A 22,420-nucleotide genomic window follows, 5' to 3' on the forward strand; every position below is an offset into this window, starting at 1 on the left:
CTAGCCTTCTAAGTTTGGAATACTCTGCTTCAAACTCTCCTGGTCACAGCCCAACCAAACTTCAGGACTCAACTGAAATGCTAACTATGTCATTAAGGCCCAATCTCCCCAGACACAAGCACTCTCTGCCTTCTCTATTATACCTGGATCTCTCAAGGCTCATTTCACTATTTTTCTAGTTAACATTTGTAACCTCATATTAAAGGTTTCCCAAGACATATCATACTTGAAGGAAGAGATTAACCACTAGATAATCTTTACACTCTCTTTTACAACTTTTCAACTAGCTCAGGGTCTTGCTTAGTGGATATTCAAATAAAATAGTAACTAGAATAAATAAAATAAATTGAAATTTAATAAATGCCCTGAATTTGTATCAATACTTTTTTTTAAAGAAATCATGTACCACTTGGGTCATATTTAATATCTACTCTGATTTTCATAAAGCCTCAAGCTAATCAGTAAAATATTTTGAAAGCAACAGCTCATATTTTCTGGACATATTCCAAAAACTGAATTGAGAGGCTCATTAAGAATCATCATGGTAACAGATGGATCCTTTCATTCTTGTAGTCACTTTGGAGTAGTGTTAACACATCACAACAAAGGTCTGGGAGCTGCTGCCCCCCAGCTGCAGCAGAGAGGTATAGCAAGTCAGGCTAACCTTCCTCTTGTGGCAACCTTCAAGTTTTCACTACCTTAATAGAACAAAAGATTATTTCTTGTTCACACCACAGACTGGTGTATAGTATGAAGTCATCCTGAGTGTTCCAAGTGACTCAGGGAACCATACTCCTTCCATCCCATGACTTGGGAATTGGAATGCTGTCATTACCATCCATAGACAAACAGAAGCCCTCTCCCTGATGGAATGTCCATGCCAGCACTCCTTCCCCATTTGCTCAGGCCAGTCTCTCTCCTTGGCCCCTCCTCTCCACTTATCCATACCACATCCAAGCTCTGCCTTCCAACTATTCTTGGATATGCTGACCCGCGCTGATTTCTCCTATCCATAGGCTTCCGTGACTCTCCCTGGTTGAGTCACACATTCAGTGAGCTTTAAGCCTGAGAGAACTTGGGGCCCAGTGCACAGAGCATGGACTGTGGAGCCTGGAGTTCAAGTACTTGCGGTACAACTGATCCTAGAAAAACCAGTAAGCCTGTTACAACTTTAGTTTCCTACTGCAGTAAATAACTATACTACTACTGCTACTACTCAATGGGGTAGCACTGTACTCGAATCTCTCTTCTGCAATGCCTGGCACGTAAAGGCACTCAATACATGGATATGATCAAAAATACCCACTGCTACTGCCTGGACCCAAGCCATCATCTCTCAGTGTATCACTGCAATAGCCTTCTAATTATCTCCTTGCTTTCTTTCTTTGCTCATACCTGCCATTTATTCTTAACATGACAACCAAAGTGATCTTTTTTTTTTTTTTAAAGCCAGTTTGAGGCCCTGGCTGGTGTAGCTCAGTGGATTGAGCACAAGCCTGTGAACCAGAGGATCGCGGTTTGATTCCCAGTCAGGGCACATGCCTGGGTTGCAGGCCAGTTCCCTGCAGGCCATTTCCCAGCAGGGGACGCACAAAAGGCAACCATACATTGATATTTCTCTCCCTCTCTCCTTCCCCTCTAAAGATAAATAAATAAAATCTAAAAAAAAAAAAAAAGCCAGTTTGAGTCCTTCCTTTGCCCAAACTCTCTAATGACTTCATGTTTTGCTGAAGTAAAATCCAAGGTCAGTGCAATGCCAATAAGAATCTACAAGATCTCACCCTCTGTTACCTCTTTGCCCACATCTCCTAATGTCCTCCAACTTACTCTCCTCTAGCCATACTGGCCTCCCACCTGTTTCCTCAAAAATGGCAGCTTAGGCCCCTGTGTGGACTCCATGCCTGTGATTTTCTACTCCCAAACCATCTTTCCCATGTGCAAGGTGGACTAGTCCCTTACTCCCTCCTGGGGTTTGCACAAGGTGCCTTTTTCAGTAAGATCTTCCCTGACTACCCTATTTAAATTGCATCCACCCTAACATTCTAAATTCTGCTCCCAAACTCTATTTTTTTAGCATTTATTACCATCTTGTATAAGGCATAACTACTTATCTATTTTGTTTTAATCTATCTCCCTCTAACAAGAACATAAGCTTCATGAAAGCAGGTATTTTTGTCTGTTTTATTTACTTCTATAGCTTTGGCACCAAATCAAATTGATAATAAGTGGCACATAAAATGTATTCAGTAAGTACTTACTAAAAATATAAATAATTAATTAGTTTTAATAACATGCATTTTATTCTTTTATGTTGATACCCTGAAATCAAGTACCAGATTCTGCTCTTTCCTTAGATTCCCCCTGGCATTACCCAAGGCTGTAAGGGTGTAACAACAATTCCATCACGCTGTTTCACATCTTTGATAGAAGGCTCTCATGACACCTCAACTGCACATCCTGGCTATAGGGGACAGTAGCTTCTTTATTTAGTAGCCATCAGGCCTATGTGTCAGTTCTCTACAATTTTTGAAGGTTGTGACACTGGGAATTACTGAAATGTTAAAACACCATGCAAACCATGAGGGCTGTGGTGACAACGATCCCACACAGTTGCCATGGTGATGGGGGTAAATTCATATACTACATCCAACACTGAGCCATAAAATTAAAGTTATGATTAGCTTTATAGATTGGCTCAGGGAATGGCACCTATTATAAGGCAGGAATACTAAACCCCCACATTAATATGAAGACTAATGCCAATAGAAGCAGAGCAGGCATCTTTTTTTCAATGTTGTATACTAATAATATACTATTAATCATTCTTCCTAGCCTGGAGATGATTGGAAAATTCATTAATACAACATGGTACATTTATTTTTCACAATAATTTAAAAGCAAATATTTTCCAAAACACAATCTACTGTGATAATGTTGTAAGCACAAAGTTTTAATACATTTCTAGAGATCTTTTTATAAAATCTTTACATATATCATCCTTTTTAATATCTTCATATTGACAGCATAATATAAGCATTGTCTAAATTCTACAAGTGAAGAAGACAACCCTAAGTTACGGGCCGAAGGTTCCAGAGTGAGTGAGTGGAGGAACTGACCTGGTGGAGCTGAACCTTACAGGTCCTCCCTCCAAAGCTCCCCCACCCACTGCTGAGCCATCTGAGAGGCTAGGGAGAGTGCTGCACCTGGCAGCTCGAAAGGGATGCACTTAGGGATTAAAAACAGGAGGAAAAATCCTTCTGCCAATATAAATACTTCCATAAAATGAATTTCTATTTGGTTTTGAGCATCAAAATCCGAAGTGATATAAGAGATAAAGGATTTCATGTCGTTATTTGTTGGAACTCTTTGAAGCCAGAGAGTAAAGTCTGGCTTATGCTCAAATAAACATATGTATATAATGGCACAAAATTTAATTAAAGGATAATTAAAATTTGATAAACTTCACATACCAAAAACGAACAACTTAAGTTTTCATATACGGATACCTTTGTGAAACCATTACAAGAATCAGGATAATGAATGTGTCCATTCTATCATGTTTTCTCATGGATCTTTTAGTCCCTCCCATCCTTAGGAAACAACTGATGCTTTCTTTCACTGTAGATTATTTTGCATTTTCTAAAGTTTCTAAGAAAATGAATTATGCGCATGTAGTCTTTCTTTTCCTGATTTCTCACTCAGCATAAATATTTTGAGATTTGCTACATTGTTAGGTATATCAACAGTTCATTGCTTTCTGTTGGTGAATAATCCATTGGACCTATGGCAATCCAAATTTTCTAGTGCCATCTGCTAAAAAGCCTATCTTTTCTACACTGAATTGCTTGTGCATGTTTGTCAAAATCAATTTTCCATATACATGTGGGTATGTTTCTAAATTTCCTGTTTTGTTTTATTGATCTATTTGTCTATCTTTATGCCTATACCATGCTGTTTTGATTACTAGTTTTAGACAGAGTCTTGAAGATCATGTAGTGATAATGCACCAAATTTATTCTTCCTTTTCAGAGTTATTTTGAGTATTCTAGGTCATTTGCATTCCATATAAATTTTAAGATTTGTTTGTCAATTTCTACTTAAAAAAGAATTCTAAGATGCTGATTCTCATTCTTCAACTCTATAGATGAACTCTAGGAGAATTGACAATGCTAACGCTATTCAGTATTCTAATATGCACACACAGTGTATCTCTCCATTTATTTATATCTTCAGTTTTCTGAGCAATGCTTTATAGTTTTCAGCATAAAGAGATGCTATCTATTGCCAGGCTTACCACTATTTTATATTTTAATATTATTTTAAATGGTAATATTTTAATTTCATTTTCTAATTTTTACTACTAATATAAAAATACAATAAATCTTTATACATCAATCTGACATACTGCAAACTTAATAAACTCACTGGAACTTTTGTACATACCATTAGATATTCTACATAGGCAATCATGGCATTTGTTAATAAAGACAGTTGTATTTTATCATGTCAAATTTCAGTGCCTTTTATTTTTTTAGTTGATATTGTATAGTTTTACTGACTAAAACCTCTGGTGGTAAGAGGCAACCTTCTTGCCTGATCACAAGGGGACATCTTACTATGTGGAGGATGTTTAGTCTATACCTAGTTTGCTGAGAATTTTATGAGAAATTAATATTAGCTTTTGACATATTTAACAATTTTATAAGTTTTTAGTATAGTATATTATACTGATCAATTATTGAATATTAAATCAACCTTACATTTGGGGTAAGTCCTCCTTAGTCACAATATAGTATATGTTAAAAATATTATTAGGGCCTTGGCTATTATGGCTCAGTGATTGAATGCTGGCCTGTGAATCAAAAGGTTACCGGTTTGATTCCCAGTCAGGGCACATGCCTGGGTTGTGGGCTAGGTCCCCAGTACGGGGCATACAAGAGGCAACCACACATTTTTTTCCTCCCTCTCTTTATCTCTCCATTCCCCTCTCTAAAAAATAAATAAATAAAATCTTAAAAAAATATTGTTGGGTGTGATTTACTAAAACTTTGTTTAAAATATTTACATCAATGTTCATGAGGCATGAACATCTTCAATTTTCTTTACTTGTGATGTCTTGGTTTGGTTTTAGTATCAGGGTAATGTTAACATCATTGATTGAATTGGGAAGTAGTCCTGCCTCTTTAGTTTTCTGGTAGATTTTATGTAAAATGTTCATCAGTTCTTCCTTAATTATTTGGTAACAATTCACCCATGAAACCATCTGCTCTGGAGTTTTCTTTGTGGGAAAGTGTTTAAGTACAAATTTAACTTCTTTAATAGATATTGGACTGTTCAGGTTGTCTGTGTGTCAGTGAACTTTGGTAATTTACACATTTCAAGAAATTTCTCCATTTCGTTTAAATTGATAAATTTATTGTATAAAGTTGTTTTAAAAATATTTATTTTTTTTCCTATCTGTTGACTCTGTGCTGATGTTACATCTCTCATTCTTGATATTAGTAATTTCTGTTTTCTTCCTTTTCCTGATGAATATGTTTTTTCCAACTTTATTGATTTTTAAAAATAACCAGACTTTACTTTCATCGTTGTTCTCTATTATGTTCCTGTTTTATATTTCATTGATTTTCATTTTGATCTATTATTTTGTTTCTTCTACTTACTTCAGGTTTAATTTTCTCTTATTTTCCAAATTTCTTAAGGTACGTCTTTAGACATTGATTTGATTTTTTTTCCTTTTCTAATATAGCCAGTTAATGCTTTAAAATTTTCCTTAAGTGTTTTAATCCTCTGAATTATGAGTTTTTCCAGTCTCGCTGCTGGGGATAGACACTGTTCCTTGTCCCATATTGGTGCCAAGAGTATTGTTCACTCTCATCCTTCAGGGTGGTGCAGTTCCAGGCTTCAAATGCATGTACCCAGCTGACTACTCTAGTGCAGTAATTTTAAATCTTTTTCATCTCATGGCACACGTAAGCTAATTACAAAAATTCTACAGGACATCAAAACATGCATTCTTTGCTGATCTGACAAAAACTTAGATATAGTTTTGATTGCTTTACACACAAGAAAATGATCATGGTAATTACCTATTCTTTTTGCTCCCAAATGGCTTTTTAAAAAAATCAGGTGCCTATACTTATACAATATATAAGGATTTTTGGTACCAAGAATTAACCAATCAGATGTAACATTATTATGCCCCGTAACCAATAAGATGGAACACTATTATATATGACCTATATATTTATGATTCAAGACAGGTCATTCACACTGGATGGCAATTGTTGGGTTGCCTGTTGTCATTCATATATTTGACAATCTAAGGGAAAAGAGGTCAGCACTCCTGAGAAATAGTAAGGTATTGCATGCTTTTAAAATTCTTACGGCAACAGGTTGCAAATGCTGCTCTAGAGGGAACCTCTGCAGATCTCCAGAGTCCTCTTTTCACACAGCTCTCTCTTTTGTTCCTGGGCTCTGAAAACTTCTTGGTTTCTCTGANAGATGGAACACTATTATATATGACCTATATATTTATGATTCAAGACAGGTCATTCACACTGGATGGCAATTGTTGGGTTGCCTGTTGTCATTCATATATTTGACAATCTAAGGGAAAAGAGGTCAGCACTCCTGAGAAATAGTAAGGTATTGCATGCTTTTAAAATTCTTACGGCAACAGGTTGCAAATGCTGCTCTAGAAGGAACCTCTGCAGATCTCCAGAGTCCTCTTTTCACACAGCTCTCTCCTTTGTTCCTGGGCTCTGAAAACTTCTTGGTTTCTCTGAACTCGTAATGCCATCTCCTTAACTTGGAGGGCTCACTTCATTGATTTCTTGTATCTTGAGAACAACTGTCATTCATTGCTTGATGTTCAATGCCTTGAATCGGTGTTTTATACATTTTGTCCTGTTTTCTTCTTGTCAGTTCAAGCAGGAGAGTAAATTCAGCTTCTATTAGTTTCTATTTGTTGAAGGTAGGCATTTTCCCATCTGATCTTTGTCTTCCCATTCAACAGCATACTGAAGCCTTACTAGACTCTTGAGAGCTAGGTATTATTTTTAATTATTATCCCCATCTCACACACAAGAAAACTGAGACTCAGAGAGACCTAGTGCTTGTTACAGGTTGAGTTTTTAATACAGATTTTTCTGGGTCTAAATCCAATGTTTTTTTTAAAAAATCCTTGCCTGAGAAAACACTTGTTGATTTTAGAGAGAGGGGAAGGGAGGGAGAAGGAGAGGGAGAGAAACATCAATGAGAAAGTGAGAAACACTGATCCACAACCTAGGCATGTGCCCTGAGACTGTAGTCAGTTTACAGGATGATGCTGCAACCAGCTGAGCCACACAGGCCAGGGTAAACCCAGTGCCTTTCACATTGCACCTGTTTGCCTCCCGTGATTGCTTCAACAAGCTTGTCTGGTGTCCCTTTAGTTTATTTAAAATATCTTTCATGTATCTTGAGTTCCAATCTAGTGTCTTAAGAATTTTGGAAACTTTGCAGATTCTCATGCAAGGGCTTTCTCTTGGGGATCTCACGGAGTACTTTCTGTGGGTGGATATTCATCAGAGGAAATTACATACACCCCCGCTTACTTGTATGGCTAATCATTCCCATTTCTTAAACTCTGGAATTAAAAGAAAAATGTGACAGATTACATTTTTTAAAACTTTGATATGTTAGTGTCTGGGGGCTTGATCTGCCTTTATGTTTCATTTTCTTAAAGCAGATTTTAAGATGCAGAAAAAATTTCCTCCTGGCAATGAAAAGTATCAAAATGTAAGAAAATCCAAGAATCGTATTAAGTCAAACTGTCACATCAAATTCTAATTAACTTAATTCTTTGGCTGATATAAAAATGTAGAAATGGGCTTTTGTTCAGTAGATTTCACCACATACACTAGGATAATGTGATCATTTTTTTTCTTTAAGGTATAGTTATTTATATTGTTCTAGTATAGTCTTCCCTAAAGTATGGTGATAATCAGTGTTAACATAGATGGAGTTCATAGTAAAACAGAAACAAAAAGATGCTGGATAAAAGAAGGGTATTAAAACATTTTTACAACAGGATTTGTCTTTTTATAACATATTAATGTACCTTATGACTCTCAAAAATGGATACAGAATGTGATAGTCATGATATATGTACTCATGGAATCTGGATTAATTCTCTTTCCAAATGCAGTCCCAGAAATGTTAATATTGTATGAGGACGAAGAGTCTGTAATCTAGGGGTTTGCTGTGGTACTTCCTTTATTTTAATTTGTGATACTTCTCTTAGGGTCCAGCTACTCTTACCCAGACAATTATTTCCTCTCAATGCACTGTTCTTGGCTTTTTTAGTCATGTTTTCAGAAATGGTGAAGTGTTTTTGAATAACAGCTGAATCACCAATGTGCATTTTAAACGCAAACAAGACGATAGAAAAAATTGTGATGTGCTGCATAAGGAAGTGTCCTCTAACTAACCCACCTCAGGTCCCCCGTGGACACCGCTAGCTGGCACCTTGTTGCCACAGAAAGGCAAGAGAAGCATCTGTGAGTGGTTACACGTTGGCATCAAAATAAAGGAAGAATAGGATCTGCATTCAGTGTCTGGATTGGTACGTGACAAAAAGAAGACAAAAGGGCCCTGGCTGGTGTGGCTCAGTGGATTGAGTACAGGCCTGCGAACCAGAGGATCATGGTTCGATTCCCAGTGAGGGCACATGCCTGGGTTGCAGGCCAGTTCCCTGCAGGTCAGTTCCCAGCAGGGGACACATGAAAGGCAACCATACGTTGATGTTTCTCTCCCTCTCTCCTTCCCCTCTAAAGATCAATAAATAAATAAATAAAATCTTTAAAAAATAGAAAAAAAAAGAAGACAAAAGGCACAGGAAGTGAAACGTCAGGGAACTAGAGTTTCTTTGAGATTGGTAAATGAGGTATGAGAAAGCATGAGAATGTAAGCTCAGGGGAACTGACAAATATCTTGAGGCAGGCCTTTCACTGAATAAGAGTCAGCATGTGCAAAAGCACAGGGGGTTAAACGACATGTCACCGTAAAGGAACACAGTCTGTGAAGTGGCTGGAGCACAGATTTCATGGGGTTAAGGAACAGAAGGTGTAACTTCAAAGGCTGAATTTAAAGAGTTTTAGTTGGAGTGAAACAGTTGGTATTCATTTTTGTAGACATCGGAGAACTGAGGAAGACTTTTAAGAATGGGGGTAACATGATGAGATTCATACTCTAGATGTATACCTTTGGGACAATTTCCAGCATAAATGGAGAAGAAAGAAGCTGGTCTCAAAAGGATGATTAAACAGGAAAATTAGTCTGATACTTGAAGTGAGAAATAGTGAAGAGCTACACCTCAGCAGCAGTATAAATATTTGAACTTAGGCAGTAAGCAAAGGAGGGAACAGATGTGAAGTTGTTCAGACAGTAGAATTCACAGCCTTTTAACGAGCACTATATGCGGTTCAGTTACTCCTACACCTTAGGAGACAGGGTAGATAAGTGAGTCATTTACTTAAACTGGAGATTCTAAAAGGAGGAACTCGAAGTTGGAGGCTGTGGTAATAGAAGTTACAACAAGGTTAGTTTTAGATACAAAATTTCAGGCGCCTTTAGGACATACAGGTGAGGATGCTTGTGTGTTATGTCATAAAAGAAACCTCTGGAAGTTAATATGTGTGACAAGGAAAATTCATAGAAAGGAGAAAGTAACTGAACATCAGTGGGTGACTGGGTACAACTATAAAGGAAATGGGTCCTTAAATGGGTTAGAAAATAGACCATCATACAGTTATTAGAAAACAGTATTAATTAAAGTCCTTGTATCTTTCATTACTATGCAATTTAAATGCAATATTGGAAAAATTAAATTACATTCTTAATATTTTTAATTTATTATTATTAATTTAACTTATAATTTAAGTCTAAAATGATTGTGCAATTTAAGGAAAACTTAACCAAAATCAGGCTCGCTGTTAATAGTATATCAACCTGTATTTTAACACTTCAGCATAGTAAAACACATGAGGGCTATAGGAGTATTTTGATTTAAGGTTTTAAGTGCTTAAAAACAAACCCAGAATTAACAAGAAATGACAGGCTTTATTTATACATCAAACCGGAGATTGCAAGGGGTGATGAGACTGAAGAGTGACAGAGGGGACTTCAAAGTGTCAGGCAGGACGAAAAAGAAAGCAAATGAAAATTATTTTGCTGTATAACTTCAGAAGACCAAAGAAATGCAAAAGTTAAAAATATTTTAAAGCAGTGTAGCTGTATGGAAACAACAAGGAAAATGAACTAACAGGAGGGAAACTTGCAAAAGTAGGCAGGTGTTACCAGCTGTTTTATTATCTGAGGGTATCTGCAGGTTATGGACCCAGGTAATGGCCTAGCTTGGCCTAAAGGGAGAGACAGAGGTTTCCTAGGGCAGCCATAAGAAATTCTCACTGACAAGGTGGCTTAAAACAACCAGTTTATTCTCTCCCACTCCTGGATGCTAGAGGTCCAAAATCAGGGGGCAGCAGGGCCACGCTTCCCCAGGGACTCTGGGCTGAATCCTTCCATGCCTCTTTCTAGCTCCTGGTGGTACCCCTGTTAATCTTTGGCAGTCCTTGTCTTTCTGCTGAGTCGTTCCAGTGTCTGCCTTGTGTCTTCCCATGGCAGTTTCCCTGTGTGTCTCTCTGTTTCTGTGTCATTTCTCTTTACACAAAGATGTCAGTCATACTGGATTGACTTCATCCTACTTCAGTATACCCTATTCTCACCTAATTACATCCTCAATGATGCTATTTCTAGTGGTCACATTACAAGGCTCTGGGAAAGGACATGAAGTGTTGTATATAACACTGCTGGTAAAAAGAAAAACCAGGAACACTTTTGGATATTGAAATGATCTGGTATGTCTATTTATACATTCCAGGAGCCGTAAATGCATGATAACCATTTCCCCTCTTGATTCAGTTGCTGATTCTGGAGGCTTCATGAGAGGCTCAAGATTTGGAAGGGAAAGACTGAAGGCTCCCATTGTTTTTTATCATTTGGAAGAAAAGCTCCATTTGAAGAATGGCAATGGTTCAAACTTCAATGAGCTTTTTTCTCAAGATGCATGCTGAACTTAGAAACGTTATGGTGTAGGAGGCTGGAGAGCAAAGCTGAGAAATAGTAAAAATCTGCTTGAGTTAGTCATTCAGGGCAGGGAATACAATAACTAGATTCTCAATTAAAATCCCATGCTAATTATCCATTAAAGATATTTAACCAGAGGTTGACTGCTGCTATCTTATGCTACAAACTACCTAATCTTAATATGTTTGAACCTGGAAAAGGCAAACTATCACTCAGGAGAATATAAAGTAAGATTCAGTCCTTATGGTGATTTTCAACTCGTTGGCATAAAAGAAAATATATTGCACATGTGTAAGAAAGTATAAAATGTGATCAATAGCTAAGAAAATCAGTCAATAGAAGTAGAATGATCAAAGATCTGGATATTAAAATTAGAAAAAAGGACATAAAATAACTATAATCAATTTGTTCAAGGAAACAGAGTATGGGATTGAAAAAATGCATGAGAAGGAGAACTTTAACATAAAATTGAAATCTGCAACAAGAATTACATTGGCATTCTGGGAGTGTAAAGCACCGTATCAGGAATTAAGTACCACTTATTCTGGTTAACAGAAAATTGGACATAGGAGAAGACATGATTAGTAATACTGAAAACAGAGTAATGGAAAAGAGTGCAACTGAGCACACAGAGAAAAAAGATGTGAAGAGCCCAGAGAAAAAGTCACATCCAGGACTCAATAAAACAATCTCGCATTGGTGTGAATGGGTCCAAGAAGGAGCAAACAGAAATAGGGCAGAAGGAACGAGTTAGGAAATAATTTCTGGGGATTTTTTCCAAAACTGATGTGAAGCTGTAGTGCATGGATTTGGAAAGCCCTGGTAACCCTGAGAAAGACATATGCAAGGGAATGCATTCCTATCATCATAGTCAGCTAAAAACTAAATCCATATATATAATTTAAAAGCTAAGTAAAAAGACATATTACCATCACAAAACAATGTTAAGAATTACGACTAACTTCTCAGTGAAATCATGGAATCTCAGAAAACAAATATGGAGTGCTGTTTTTAAAGAAAGAAACTGAAAAAATAAAATAAAACTAAGCAAAAGAAAACCTACCAATATAGAATGCTATACTCCATGAGAAGGTCCTTCAAAACTAAAAGTGTAATAATGTGAAATACTCCCAGGGGGAAAAGGCTGATGTAGTTTGTTGGCAGTAAACCTATATTATCAGAAATGCTCAAGGAAATTCTCCAGGCTGGAAGACTCACAGGTGAAAGTAATGAACAGTCCTGGACACTGGTGACCATTTTTAGCAAATACCCTGACGAAGCTCTGTAGTATTATATATAACACATAGATGCGTAAGAGTAAATTATATGGCACTAACAAAAGAGGTATGATGGGGTAAATTAACTTAATTATGTGCAGGATTCTTGAATGTAAGCAAGAAATCAACTTAGAATAGTCTGTATTAAATTAAGAATTTGTTTAGCAATTTCTACTGCAAACTCTAAATGAACTAATTATTGTATGAGATGAAACAAAAATGTTGAGACAGGTGGTAAAATAGAATAATACAAATTTTGAATTAATCCAAAAGAAGGCAGTAAAGAAGGAGGAATAAAAAATTAAAGAACAAATTGGATAACATAAAACAAATAGTAAATGAGAGAAATAGGAAATAGTAATAAGCTGTGTTCCAATTGGGCAATTTTCATGATACATAGATCTAACAAACGACTCATATCCTTGGTACATGAGGAACTCTTAAAATAGATATTCTAAAGGTAATCGATTCAAAGAAATGTGGAAAAGACTTGAACACTTTACAAAAGAATATGCCCAAATTTCCAATAAACATATGAAAAGAAGCTTAACTTTATAATATGCAATGGAAATGCCAATGAAAATCATAATATATTACCACACTCATAGAATGTTTAAAATATCCCCCCACACACAAATACTGATAAGGGTGCAGAGCAGCTTAAACTGTCATACATTTCAGTAAAGTATGTAAATTAGTACAACCACTTTGGAACATTGGTTGACATAAACTACTAAATCTAGACATATGCTTAGCCTATGAACTAGCAACCCCACTACTAGGTATACATCTAACAGGAATTAGGATATAGGTCTGCCAGGGTATACGTACAATAAAGTTCACAAAAGCTTCATGTATAATACTTAAAACTATAAATAATTCAGTGTCTATCTATAGGAGAATTGAGAAATTCTGACATGCATACAAAGGAACACTACACAGCAATTAAAAAGTAAACTGCTACATGAAAGGACAGGGATGAGCCCCACAGCGTCCTGTTGAGGGGAGTAGGCTAGACACAAAAAAGTAAATAGCATAAGATTCCATTTTTATAATGACCAGGAGAGGGAGTACTGATGGACACTGAAAACAATTCATATTAATGAGGCATGTTATCGATTAAGACTGGGCATGAAGCAACTTGCTGATATTGTTGCTTTGGGTGACAGTTACAGAGATGCATAAATGTAAATCTTATCAAGCTGTACATTTAAGATTTGTTATATATATATATAATTTGTTTATATATATATGTACACATATACACATACATCTGAAATATATATATATATATATATATATTTCCATNATATATATAATTTGTTATATATATATATAATATATATATAATATATATATATTTCAGATGTATGTGTATATTATATATATATATAATTTGTTTATATATATATATGTACACATATACACATACATCTGAAATATATATATATATATATTTCCATGACAACACACACATATATACCACACATAAGTGAAAGTGTCTCCCTTAAAAATGTGTTTGTGTGTGTGGGGGGGTCCTAAAATAATTATGTGAAATGCTTTTTCTTTGAATAAAAAGTAACTTATCTTCATTTTAGAATGTATAGAAATATAAAAAGAGATAGTTTCAGTTTTATAATTAACAAGGAGAGTGAAATTTTTCTTGTTTATTACTAATTTCTAATTTTCTATGGAGCATCTGCCACTTAAATCCATGATACATTTATTTCTTTTTAAATATTTATAGTGCAATGTTGCAAAAGATATTATCGTAAGAAAGTCAATATTCAGATTGCTTTTTATGCCATCTTTTGTGCTTTTAACTTTGTTTATGATTTTTAACACAAAGACAATTTCTATTCAAGAAAAACCACCCCACAGTCCCATTGTCATATACTCTATCATTTTCTTTCCTAAGAAAAAACTTACCCCCATGCAATAGTTTCTTTCATCTCTTCAGTTTTCTTTTTTCTCACTTAACTTTTTTACTCATTGGGGCATGAGCTGGGGAGGGTCACATGCACATGTGTTGTGAAATAAGACTATCAACATTTTCTCCTGACTTCATAGGTGTTAAGGCTATTTACTGGAAGTCCTTTTGGCATTGATGTTTTAATGGCTGTCATTTTTAGCAAGATTATTGTCATATGAGTTTTTGTTTGTTTTTTTCTCTGTTTTTGTTACTGATGTATTCATTGATACTTTAGTGAGAAATTGCAAGAGACTATATAAAAGACTGTTAGCTAAGTGTTATTATAACTCTTAAATAAATCATTCTAAAGAAAAATAAATTATACTTCGAAAATTGTACTAAGGTAGTATTAGTGGTTTTTCCATTAACATTTTGTGGTTATTTGTCACATTGGTTTTCTTTCCATCTAGATTAAAAAATCACTTACTTCCTTTTAATTAGTCCAGAATTAATTTCTAGGAGTTGATCTATTCCCAGCATAGCTTTGTTAGTTACTCAAGATTAGGAGTTTTCCATAAGCTTTCTGGTTACTGAGCTTTTAAGTACTTTATTCTTTATAGAGCTACTGATAGGTCTCAACTATTAGATTTAGATGCCTCTCTTAGCTATTATACTTTGCCTTCCATGAAGCTCCTAAAAATCTATGGGTATTTCTACTCTTTGGGTGAAGACATTTTGCTTTTTGAACTATCTATTAGGTTTCAGTTACTATGAACAGTGAATAGGTGAAGCTTTCTTGTCTGAAATGAATTATAAACTCCTAATATTTCTTATCATTCCAACTCAAAAATTGTTTTACGCACACTGCCTGATGAGCGGGCTTAAGGACATCAGTATTTAGGGAAATGCTATACGTATGCAGTAGTGTTACAAATATTGATAAACTACCTGGGGTCTTTTTGAAGATGGGGCTCGAGATGCTAAAAGGACATTTGAGTAAATTAGGAAATAAGGTCAAAAGTAGAGACTAATGAATATTTGAGTATCAATTATTAAAGTCCATAGTCATACACAAATAACTTTAAAATTTATTTTTACTTTTTGGTATCTTTGACCTGTATGTTAACGATTACATACTGCAAATTTGATGGGGATATTTTAAAAATTATAATACTCTACCTTTTTAGTGGAGTATATTGCTTGAATTGTAGACAAATCTGCATTTAATTCTCAGTCTCAGTATTTAATGGTTATATGACCTTGAACAAGTTATTTTGTCCCTGTAAATCTTGGTTTTAGTAGCTTTAAAATAAGGATAATAGCACTCCCCTCATGGAGAAGAATAATAGAGATACGACACATGTGTCCATGTTCATATAGAAATGACATCTGGTGTCAGGTAAGACTTCAAAGGAGTGGGGCTACTGAGTGCTTTCCAGTGCTGGAGTAGGGGGCACATTCAGAGCAGAGAGGCCAGGTCAGGGTGCTCCTGGGAGGGACAGAGAGCTACAGCAACTGGTTCAAAGGGAGGATTTCATAAAACATTTCCATAGAAAAAATGTTTCCATGGAAGTCAATAAATGAGTTTTTCAAGACTATATCTAAATATGACCTCCAGTAGGACAAGAAAAAAGAGTAAACAAAACAAAGGACTATTTCAAGTGGAAGACACTTCTAACAAAAAGGAGTGGGACAAGAAGAACATTTGTACAGAAGAAGGGAAAGACCAACTGGAAAAATTATCTTAATCACAGTGGTTAGGGATTGTCAGTAACTCCTCAGTAAAGAGGAACTAGAGATGAGATCAGATATACAGCTTGCCCTTTATAACTCCTACAATGTAGCTACAGATAGGAATTTTTACATAATCATGGAATGGGAACACAGAGAGGCATAAGTGCCCAAATCTCAAGAGAGGAGAAAAGTCTGGGCCCTTCAAAAATTGAACTGTGAAAGATATGGTGACAGTTAAGAAATTGAAATTGTGAAAATAAATCACAACACCATTTATTCATATACATTTTTAATGAAAGTAAAGGATACAAACACAGTAAATCAACAAGCCTTGAAGATTTTGGACCACAGGTAGCAGGATATGGAAGTGGGAGAGAAGCAAACCTAGTCTCACACTGTGCTTCTACTGTTTCAGGTTTCACTGACCAGTACGCTATCCACCCTCCATCATCTGTCTCCTCTCCTCCACCCAAACAGGAACCGACATAAGGCTAAATTTTTATTTTACTAAGCACTGACATTTAAAAACAAGCACAAATCACCATTTACTATCTCCACCATTTCACAAAAAATGAACTGATACAAAAAACATAGGATTGACATAAACTCAGAGGAAAATGCATTATAAGAAAACTTACTACATTATTCCTATTTTCCTCATTTTGGTGCTGGCATGTGGCAATTTTCTTGGGGAGTGGCATTAGTTCATGGGCCAAGATTTCAAACCTACTACCCTAGTACACTCAGGTGTTCCAGCATCATGGATGAAGGCACCTACATCACCACCTAAAACATTTTACTCCTCTGCAAATACATATGGGGTTCCTGTTACTCAATGTGGGATAAGTCAGTACCAACAAGTCCCTTACCAATTTTAACAAACAGTAACCCCTTCAGGCATTGACAATATTGGTCCTACCTAGTTATTAGAGTCAAGATTCCTTTTGGATGTGCTACAAATAATAATAACCAAATGTTTTGTTTAACCCTATAGCAATGACAATGTTGAACTGCAATTTTTGTTGGCATAACTATCTCCCTTAAAATACACTAAAGCCCTTGAAGACAGGAATTCGTTTTCCTTATCTTGGTGCCCTTACAACTACAGCAATATTTGGCACTTTATAAACACTAGTTGAGTGACTGAATGAATGGCTCTGTTCATGTTCTGTCTTGAAACATCGTAATCATGGATAGCACTTCCCTGCGACTATTTTATGGTGTATTGGTGCAAGTAGAAATTGGCTCTTTCCTTCAGCCTTCACTTACTCATTCTTCAGATATGTATAAGAACCTTACTGTGTGCCTCACAATGCACTAACTAGTAAAGATAATCAAAGAACAGTATGTAGTTGCCTCTGAGGATGCCAAGAACATCCTACTATGAAGCTTACATCACCCTTTTAGCAGAGTGCCAATTTCTTGAATGATATGATATAAATAATCTAATCATTTTAAATCTCAGGAGAGTAGACACTGCTCTAATATGAGAATAAAACTTGTTTATCACTATATGTAGCAATACTCAGTTTATATAAAAGCCCTCCTCTCTAACACAGTACAGCCGCTATCCCCATGACACTGTTTACTCAAATCGAAGTCTCAGACTTACTCACTTTAAAGGAAACAAGAAATATGCTTACTGTTGCAGGTCTTGTTGTATTTGCTGTTCTCCTGTGCAAACCCTTCCAGGCGGCACTGAAAACGGTGCTGCCAAAATTCTTGAAACCAAGGGTTTCGGAGGTTTGTTTCTGGCCGGAGCTTCAGATAATAATCATCAAACCACTTGACATCAGGAGACTGGAGTTTGATTGTGATTCCACCAACAGCTTCTCGCTGATATCCATCTGTTACGTCATACCTGTCAGCCCATCCGTCACTGTGGGGAAACAGAAAACCCTCCAGTTTAGAAGAGATATCTCCTAAGAAAATGATTCCATTGGCTTTCCTTTTGAAAAGATGTCATTAAATAGCCACTTCGGGCCACACCGTGGTCCTGCATGACAACTACATAATTCCTGAAATAGCAGCTTGTTAGAATAAAAAAATGCAAAACACAGTGTAAACTTTGGGTCTAAGAATACTAGAAGGCATCAAGCCCACTTACCTTGAATTGCAGGAAATAATGTAATGTTTTGGCAGAATTTTACTGGTTGCAAAATACAGTGTATGCTTGGAAGCTGCATAATATCACCATTTATTGAACATTTTATAGCTAGGTCAATTTAACTTTGAATACATTTTTTCCTATATAGTAATTACTATAATGATCATAAAATAATAAAACATATTTTAAAACATTCTTATTATTAATTTAACTGTCCCATGACACATTACCTTCCCTCCCTCTCTTTCTTTCTCCCTCCCTTCCTTCTACTTCACAAGTGAGTTATAGAGAGGTTTAAAAAACTTGCTATTATGAACATTCATCAGAGCCTTGAACAGAAGTCCTTGTAGTTTATAGCCCATATATTTGCTCTTACTTCATGCTGCTTCTCTAATGCACTTAAAGTACACATATGAAATTATGTTTTACAGCAGAGTTGTTGAAAGATCATCCTAACAATGTGCCATCAGACATGGTGTCAGGGTGCATACTCCTCAACATCACTATCATTTTGTACACTGATCACTCAAAGTAATCTAGGAAGTGCACAATAAAAGAGTTGAAATCAGAGAGTTCATGTTATAATGGTTTGAGTATAACAGAATAAGGAAAAGTATACTAAGCTTATTAGAAAAATACATGAGACGTAACATTGTAAATAAAAGACATGAAATGATGTTTGTATCAAATTTGTTCATGCCTTGGGACATTCAAGGAAAAGACACTGACTCTTCCCATCCTCTCTCTCCCACTGGAACTCACACAACTTGTGCTCTGTACCTGCTGTGACCCAGTGCTGCTGTCTTTCCTTTGAAGAGAAGTGATGGCTCTTTCAGGAAAGATAGAGTCAAGGGAAAATTTAGCAATGAAAAAATAACCCCAAAGAGGGAAGAGAAGGAGTATGGAGCGAGTTGAGTGGAAGAACAGAATGGAGCCTCCAGAATGCTTTGTTGGAGTGTTTGGAGTCCGGTTAAGGGGAGTGGGCACTGGGGAAAGGGTGAAGGAAAAGATTTATATTAACAATCATTGTTTATTGACACTCAGATATTTGTGTTTATTGGAATGTTAATTTCTTTTTACCATTGTTCAAATGCATTTTGTCTTTATATTTTATTTCTGTAGGCAGAGAGCATGCTCCTATATTTTGCATATAAAATCCATGTCAGCAGACGTATTATATAAGTAATTAACATAATTGCAAGGATTTCCTGTTTTTCGGCATCAACTTTCCATATCAACTCTGACTTAAAAATTGATAGTGAGAGTTGTTCCAAAGATATTATAGGGATTTGAAACAACTTGAGATATTTCCTAAGGCCTCAGTGGGTGGAAGAAGAGAGGAAAAAAAAAACAAAATAAACTATTTCTTTCTCTAAGTCCTTCTTGACAAGAAGGTATTTTATTAAAATTTATCTATGGTGAAATTTTTAAAACTTTTGTGGCAGATCTGGAAAAAAAAAGAATGCAATATGTTTTGTTCCAGTGTTGAATTTTGTTACTTCACACATCTTCCCTCAAGATTCTTATTTTCAGCTACAGAAGCATTATTTAAAGCTGACAAGTTGAAATGAAGTAGGCTTGTTTGCCTCATTTTCTCCCTCTGTTTTGGAGGGTTTATTATATCCTTGGTATGAGAGTGTGGGTCTCATTGGCATTTGAGGAGAAGCATAGCATACTTTGAATGGGACAAGAAGCTCTGCTTGTCAAGCACCCACTGTCAGAGGAAGAGAAAATTTAAATTGCTTCTTCTGTTATCACTAGCTTGCTTTCATGTAATGTTATGATTATGAATATTACATAAGAAATGTAAGATTATAATGGGTCCAATTTACTCTTCACAATTAATTCATTGAATTTAATGGGGATTGTAAAAGTCTGTCTTCATAAACTTTTTGGAGGTTATATTTCCATTAAAAAGTGTCAGAGGCAAATTGTGTTAATTTACTAATCTTTCATCATGTTCTTTAGCTTTTTTTAAAAAAAGTATAAATCTCTTTTCTGTATTTAAAACTTTAGGCAGAGATGATATTTTATTAGTAGCCCATAAGTTAGAGTTGTGAATTTCAAATAATTTTGGTTCATATATTTTTATTCAACAGCAAAATAAAAACTAGAGAGGATTTGTGCATAAATGGAAAATTCCAATATCTATGTGACAAAACAGGGTTATTCTATTTGAATTTATTAGGGATTATCTGCTCTGTAAATCTCAAGTAAATTCATTCTGATGGTAGAACTCAAGAATTGGAAAATTTTTAGTTTTAACTTACAGTTAATAAGGTTAGTAATTAATGCATGTAGAAAGTAATTAATGCATATAAAAAGCTATTGTTCTAGGAGCCAGGATGACCGGACCCACCCTGACACCAGGAGACCAACAAGCAATTTGTCTTTGTGCCCCAGGAGGACTGTAAGCAACCAAGATGGTATCTGAGCCTTTGGGCTCCCGGGAAGACATTCACTGAACAGGACTCCAGTGGGAGAGGTGTGTGGAGGAATGGGTGAAGGAGTGAGGGGATTAAGAAGTACAAACAGGTAGTTACAGAATAGCCATGGGGATGTAAACTACAGTATAAGAAATGGAGTAACCAAAGAACTTATACACATGACCCATAGGCATGAACAATGGTTTGCAGATTGCCTGATGGAAAAATTGGGACAACTGTAATAGCATAATCAATAAAATATAATTTAAAAAAAAGAATCACTGGTCCACAGATGAAAAAATGGTGGGAAAATTGCAGGACTTCACTTTTTATCTGATTAAACTTTTCCCTGAATTCCAAACCCCTTATCTACTTTTTCTCTGAATTCCAAACCCCTTACCCACACTTTTCGTCTCCTTATAAAAAAGGTTCGCTTGAGATGAGACATAAGACAGAAGACCATAAGTCTTTTAGGGTACATAACCCACTGTATTCTCAGATCACTGGCCATCTAAATAAAGAGCCCAGAAGGATGCAATCCTTGTCTCTGTGTATTGGTTCTGGTAGTGACAGGCAGCATAAACAGCGATTTCTCCAATTTCAGTTTCATGGTGGCTAAGTTAGATGGTGTTATATTGACTTTAGGTTACTAAATATTTACATTTTCATAAAAAAATATGCTTTTAAGATTTGTGTTAAGATGATAGAGTATCTGTAAGTAAGTAATAATAAATGTAAAAGTGAGCAAAAATCCCAAGAAAAACTTGAGCTTACTTTTCTACTATGTACTGCTTTCTACTGCATTGAAAGCGTGGACTCTCAAGACTCTGGCACTACTACAATGCCTTTAGGGAAAAAATATTTTACCAGATCAAAAAAAAAGGGCAGCAAGATTAGGAAACAAACTTAAAATATACTGCACTTAGGACACTTTTCTTTGTTTGTATGTATATATGTATCCATCTATCTATTGATCTATCAGTCAATTGATCTATCTCCCTATCTAGCTATCTATCAGATTATTCACCCATCCATTCATCCATCCAACCTGCCAATCATCTGTCCAACTATCCATCTACCTAATTTCTCTGTTTTCACTGGTTGGCATTTTTATTGATCTCCTCTAATCCATTTCATTATTTCCTTTCCAATTATTTGATAATGAGTCAATGCTCATTATATGCAGATTTTGTATCTGAAGAGCCACCTACTTGATAAAATTTATTTTTGTGTGTTTTTTGTTGATTTTGCTGTTCAAAATAACCCCCAATCATAGTGCTGATTTGTTATTGAATTCCCAAGCACAAAGGCTGTGATATACCTTACATAGAAAATACCTATATACATGTAGCTGTCCAGATCTCCCAGAACCATTTGTTCAAGAGGCTATTTTTCTCCATTTTATGCACTTGCTCCATTTTTCAGATATTAATTGACCACAGAGACATGGGTTTGTTTCTGGGCTCTCTATTCTGTTTCATTGATTTATGTGTCTGTTCTTATGCCAGTATCAGATGGTTTTGATTATAGTGGCTTTGTAGTATAGTTTGATACCAGGTATTGTGATTCCTCCTACTTTTCACTTCTTTCTCAGAATTGCTGAGGCTATTTGGGATCATTTATGGTTCCATATGCATTTTTTAAATGTTTGTTTTATAACTGTTAAATATGTCACTGGTACTTTAATAGAAATTGTGTTGAATCTATAAATCAATTTGGGTAGTTTGGATATTTTGATAATGTTAATGTTTTGAAACTCCACCTCTAACTTACACTATACACAAAAATAAAATCAAGATGAATTAAAGACTTAAATATAAGTTGTGACAACAGA

The 22,420-nt window shown here is 35.6% G+C and overlaps 1 protein-coding gene across 1 annotated transcript in view; it reads right to left on the reverse strand.

Moving 5' to 3' along the window:
• The window catches only part of GRM5 (glutamate metabotropic receptor 5), a 463,609-nt gene that overhangs the window by 106,662 nt on the left and 334,527 nt on the right, over positions 1-22,420 (reverse strand). Inside the window, exon 4 of the mRNA XM_037042924.1 lies at positions 17,697-17,932. Coding sequence (XP_036898819.1) covers positions 17,697-17,932 — 236 coding nt within the window. The remainder of the gene's footprint in view (positions 1-17,696; positions 17,933-22,420) is intronic.

The sequence above is a fragment of the Sturnira hondurensis genome, unplaced genomic scaffold (assembly GCF_014824575.4).
Source record: "Sturnira hondurensis isolate 20B ecotype Veracruz unplaced genomic scaffold, ASM1482457v3 Scaffold0003801, whole genome shotgun sequence".
In the NCBI taxonomy this organism is placed as follows: domain Eukaryota; kingdom Metazoa; phylum Chordata; class Mammalia; order Chiroptera; family Phyllostomidae; genus Sturnira; species Sturnira hondurensis.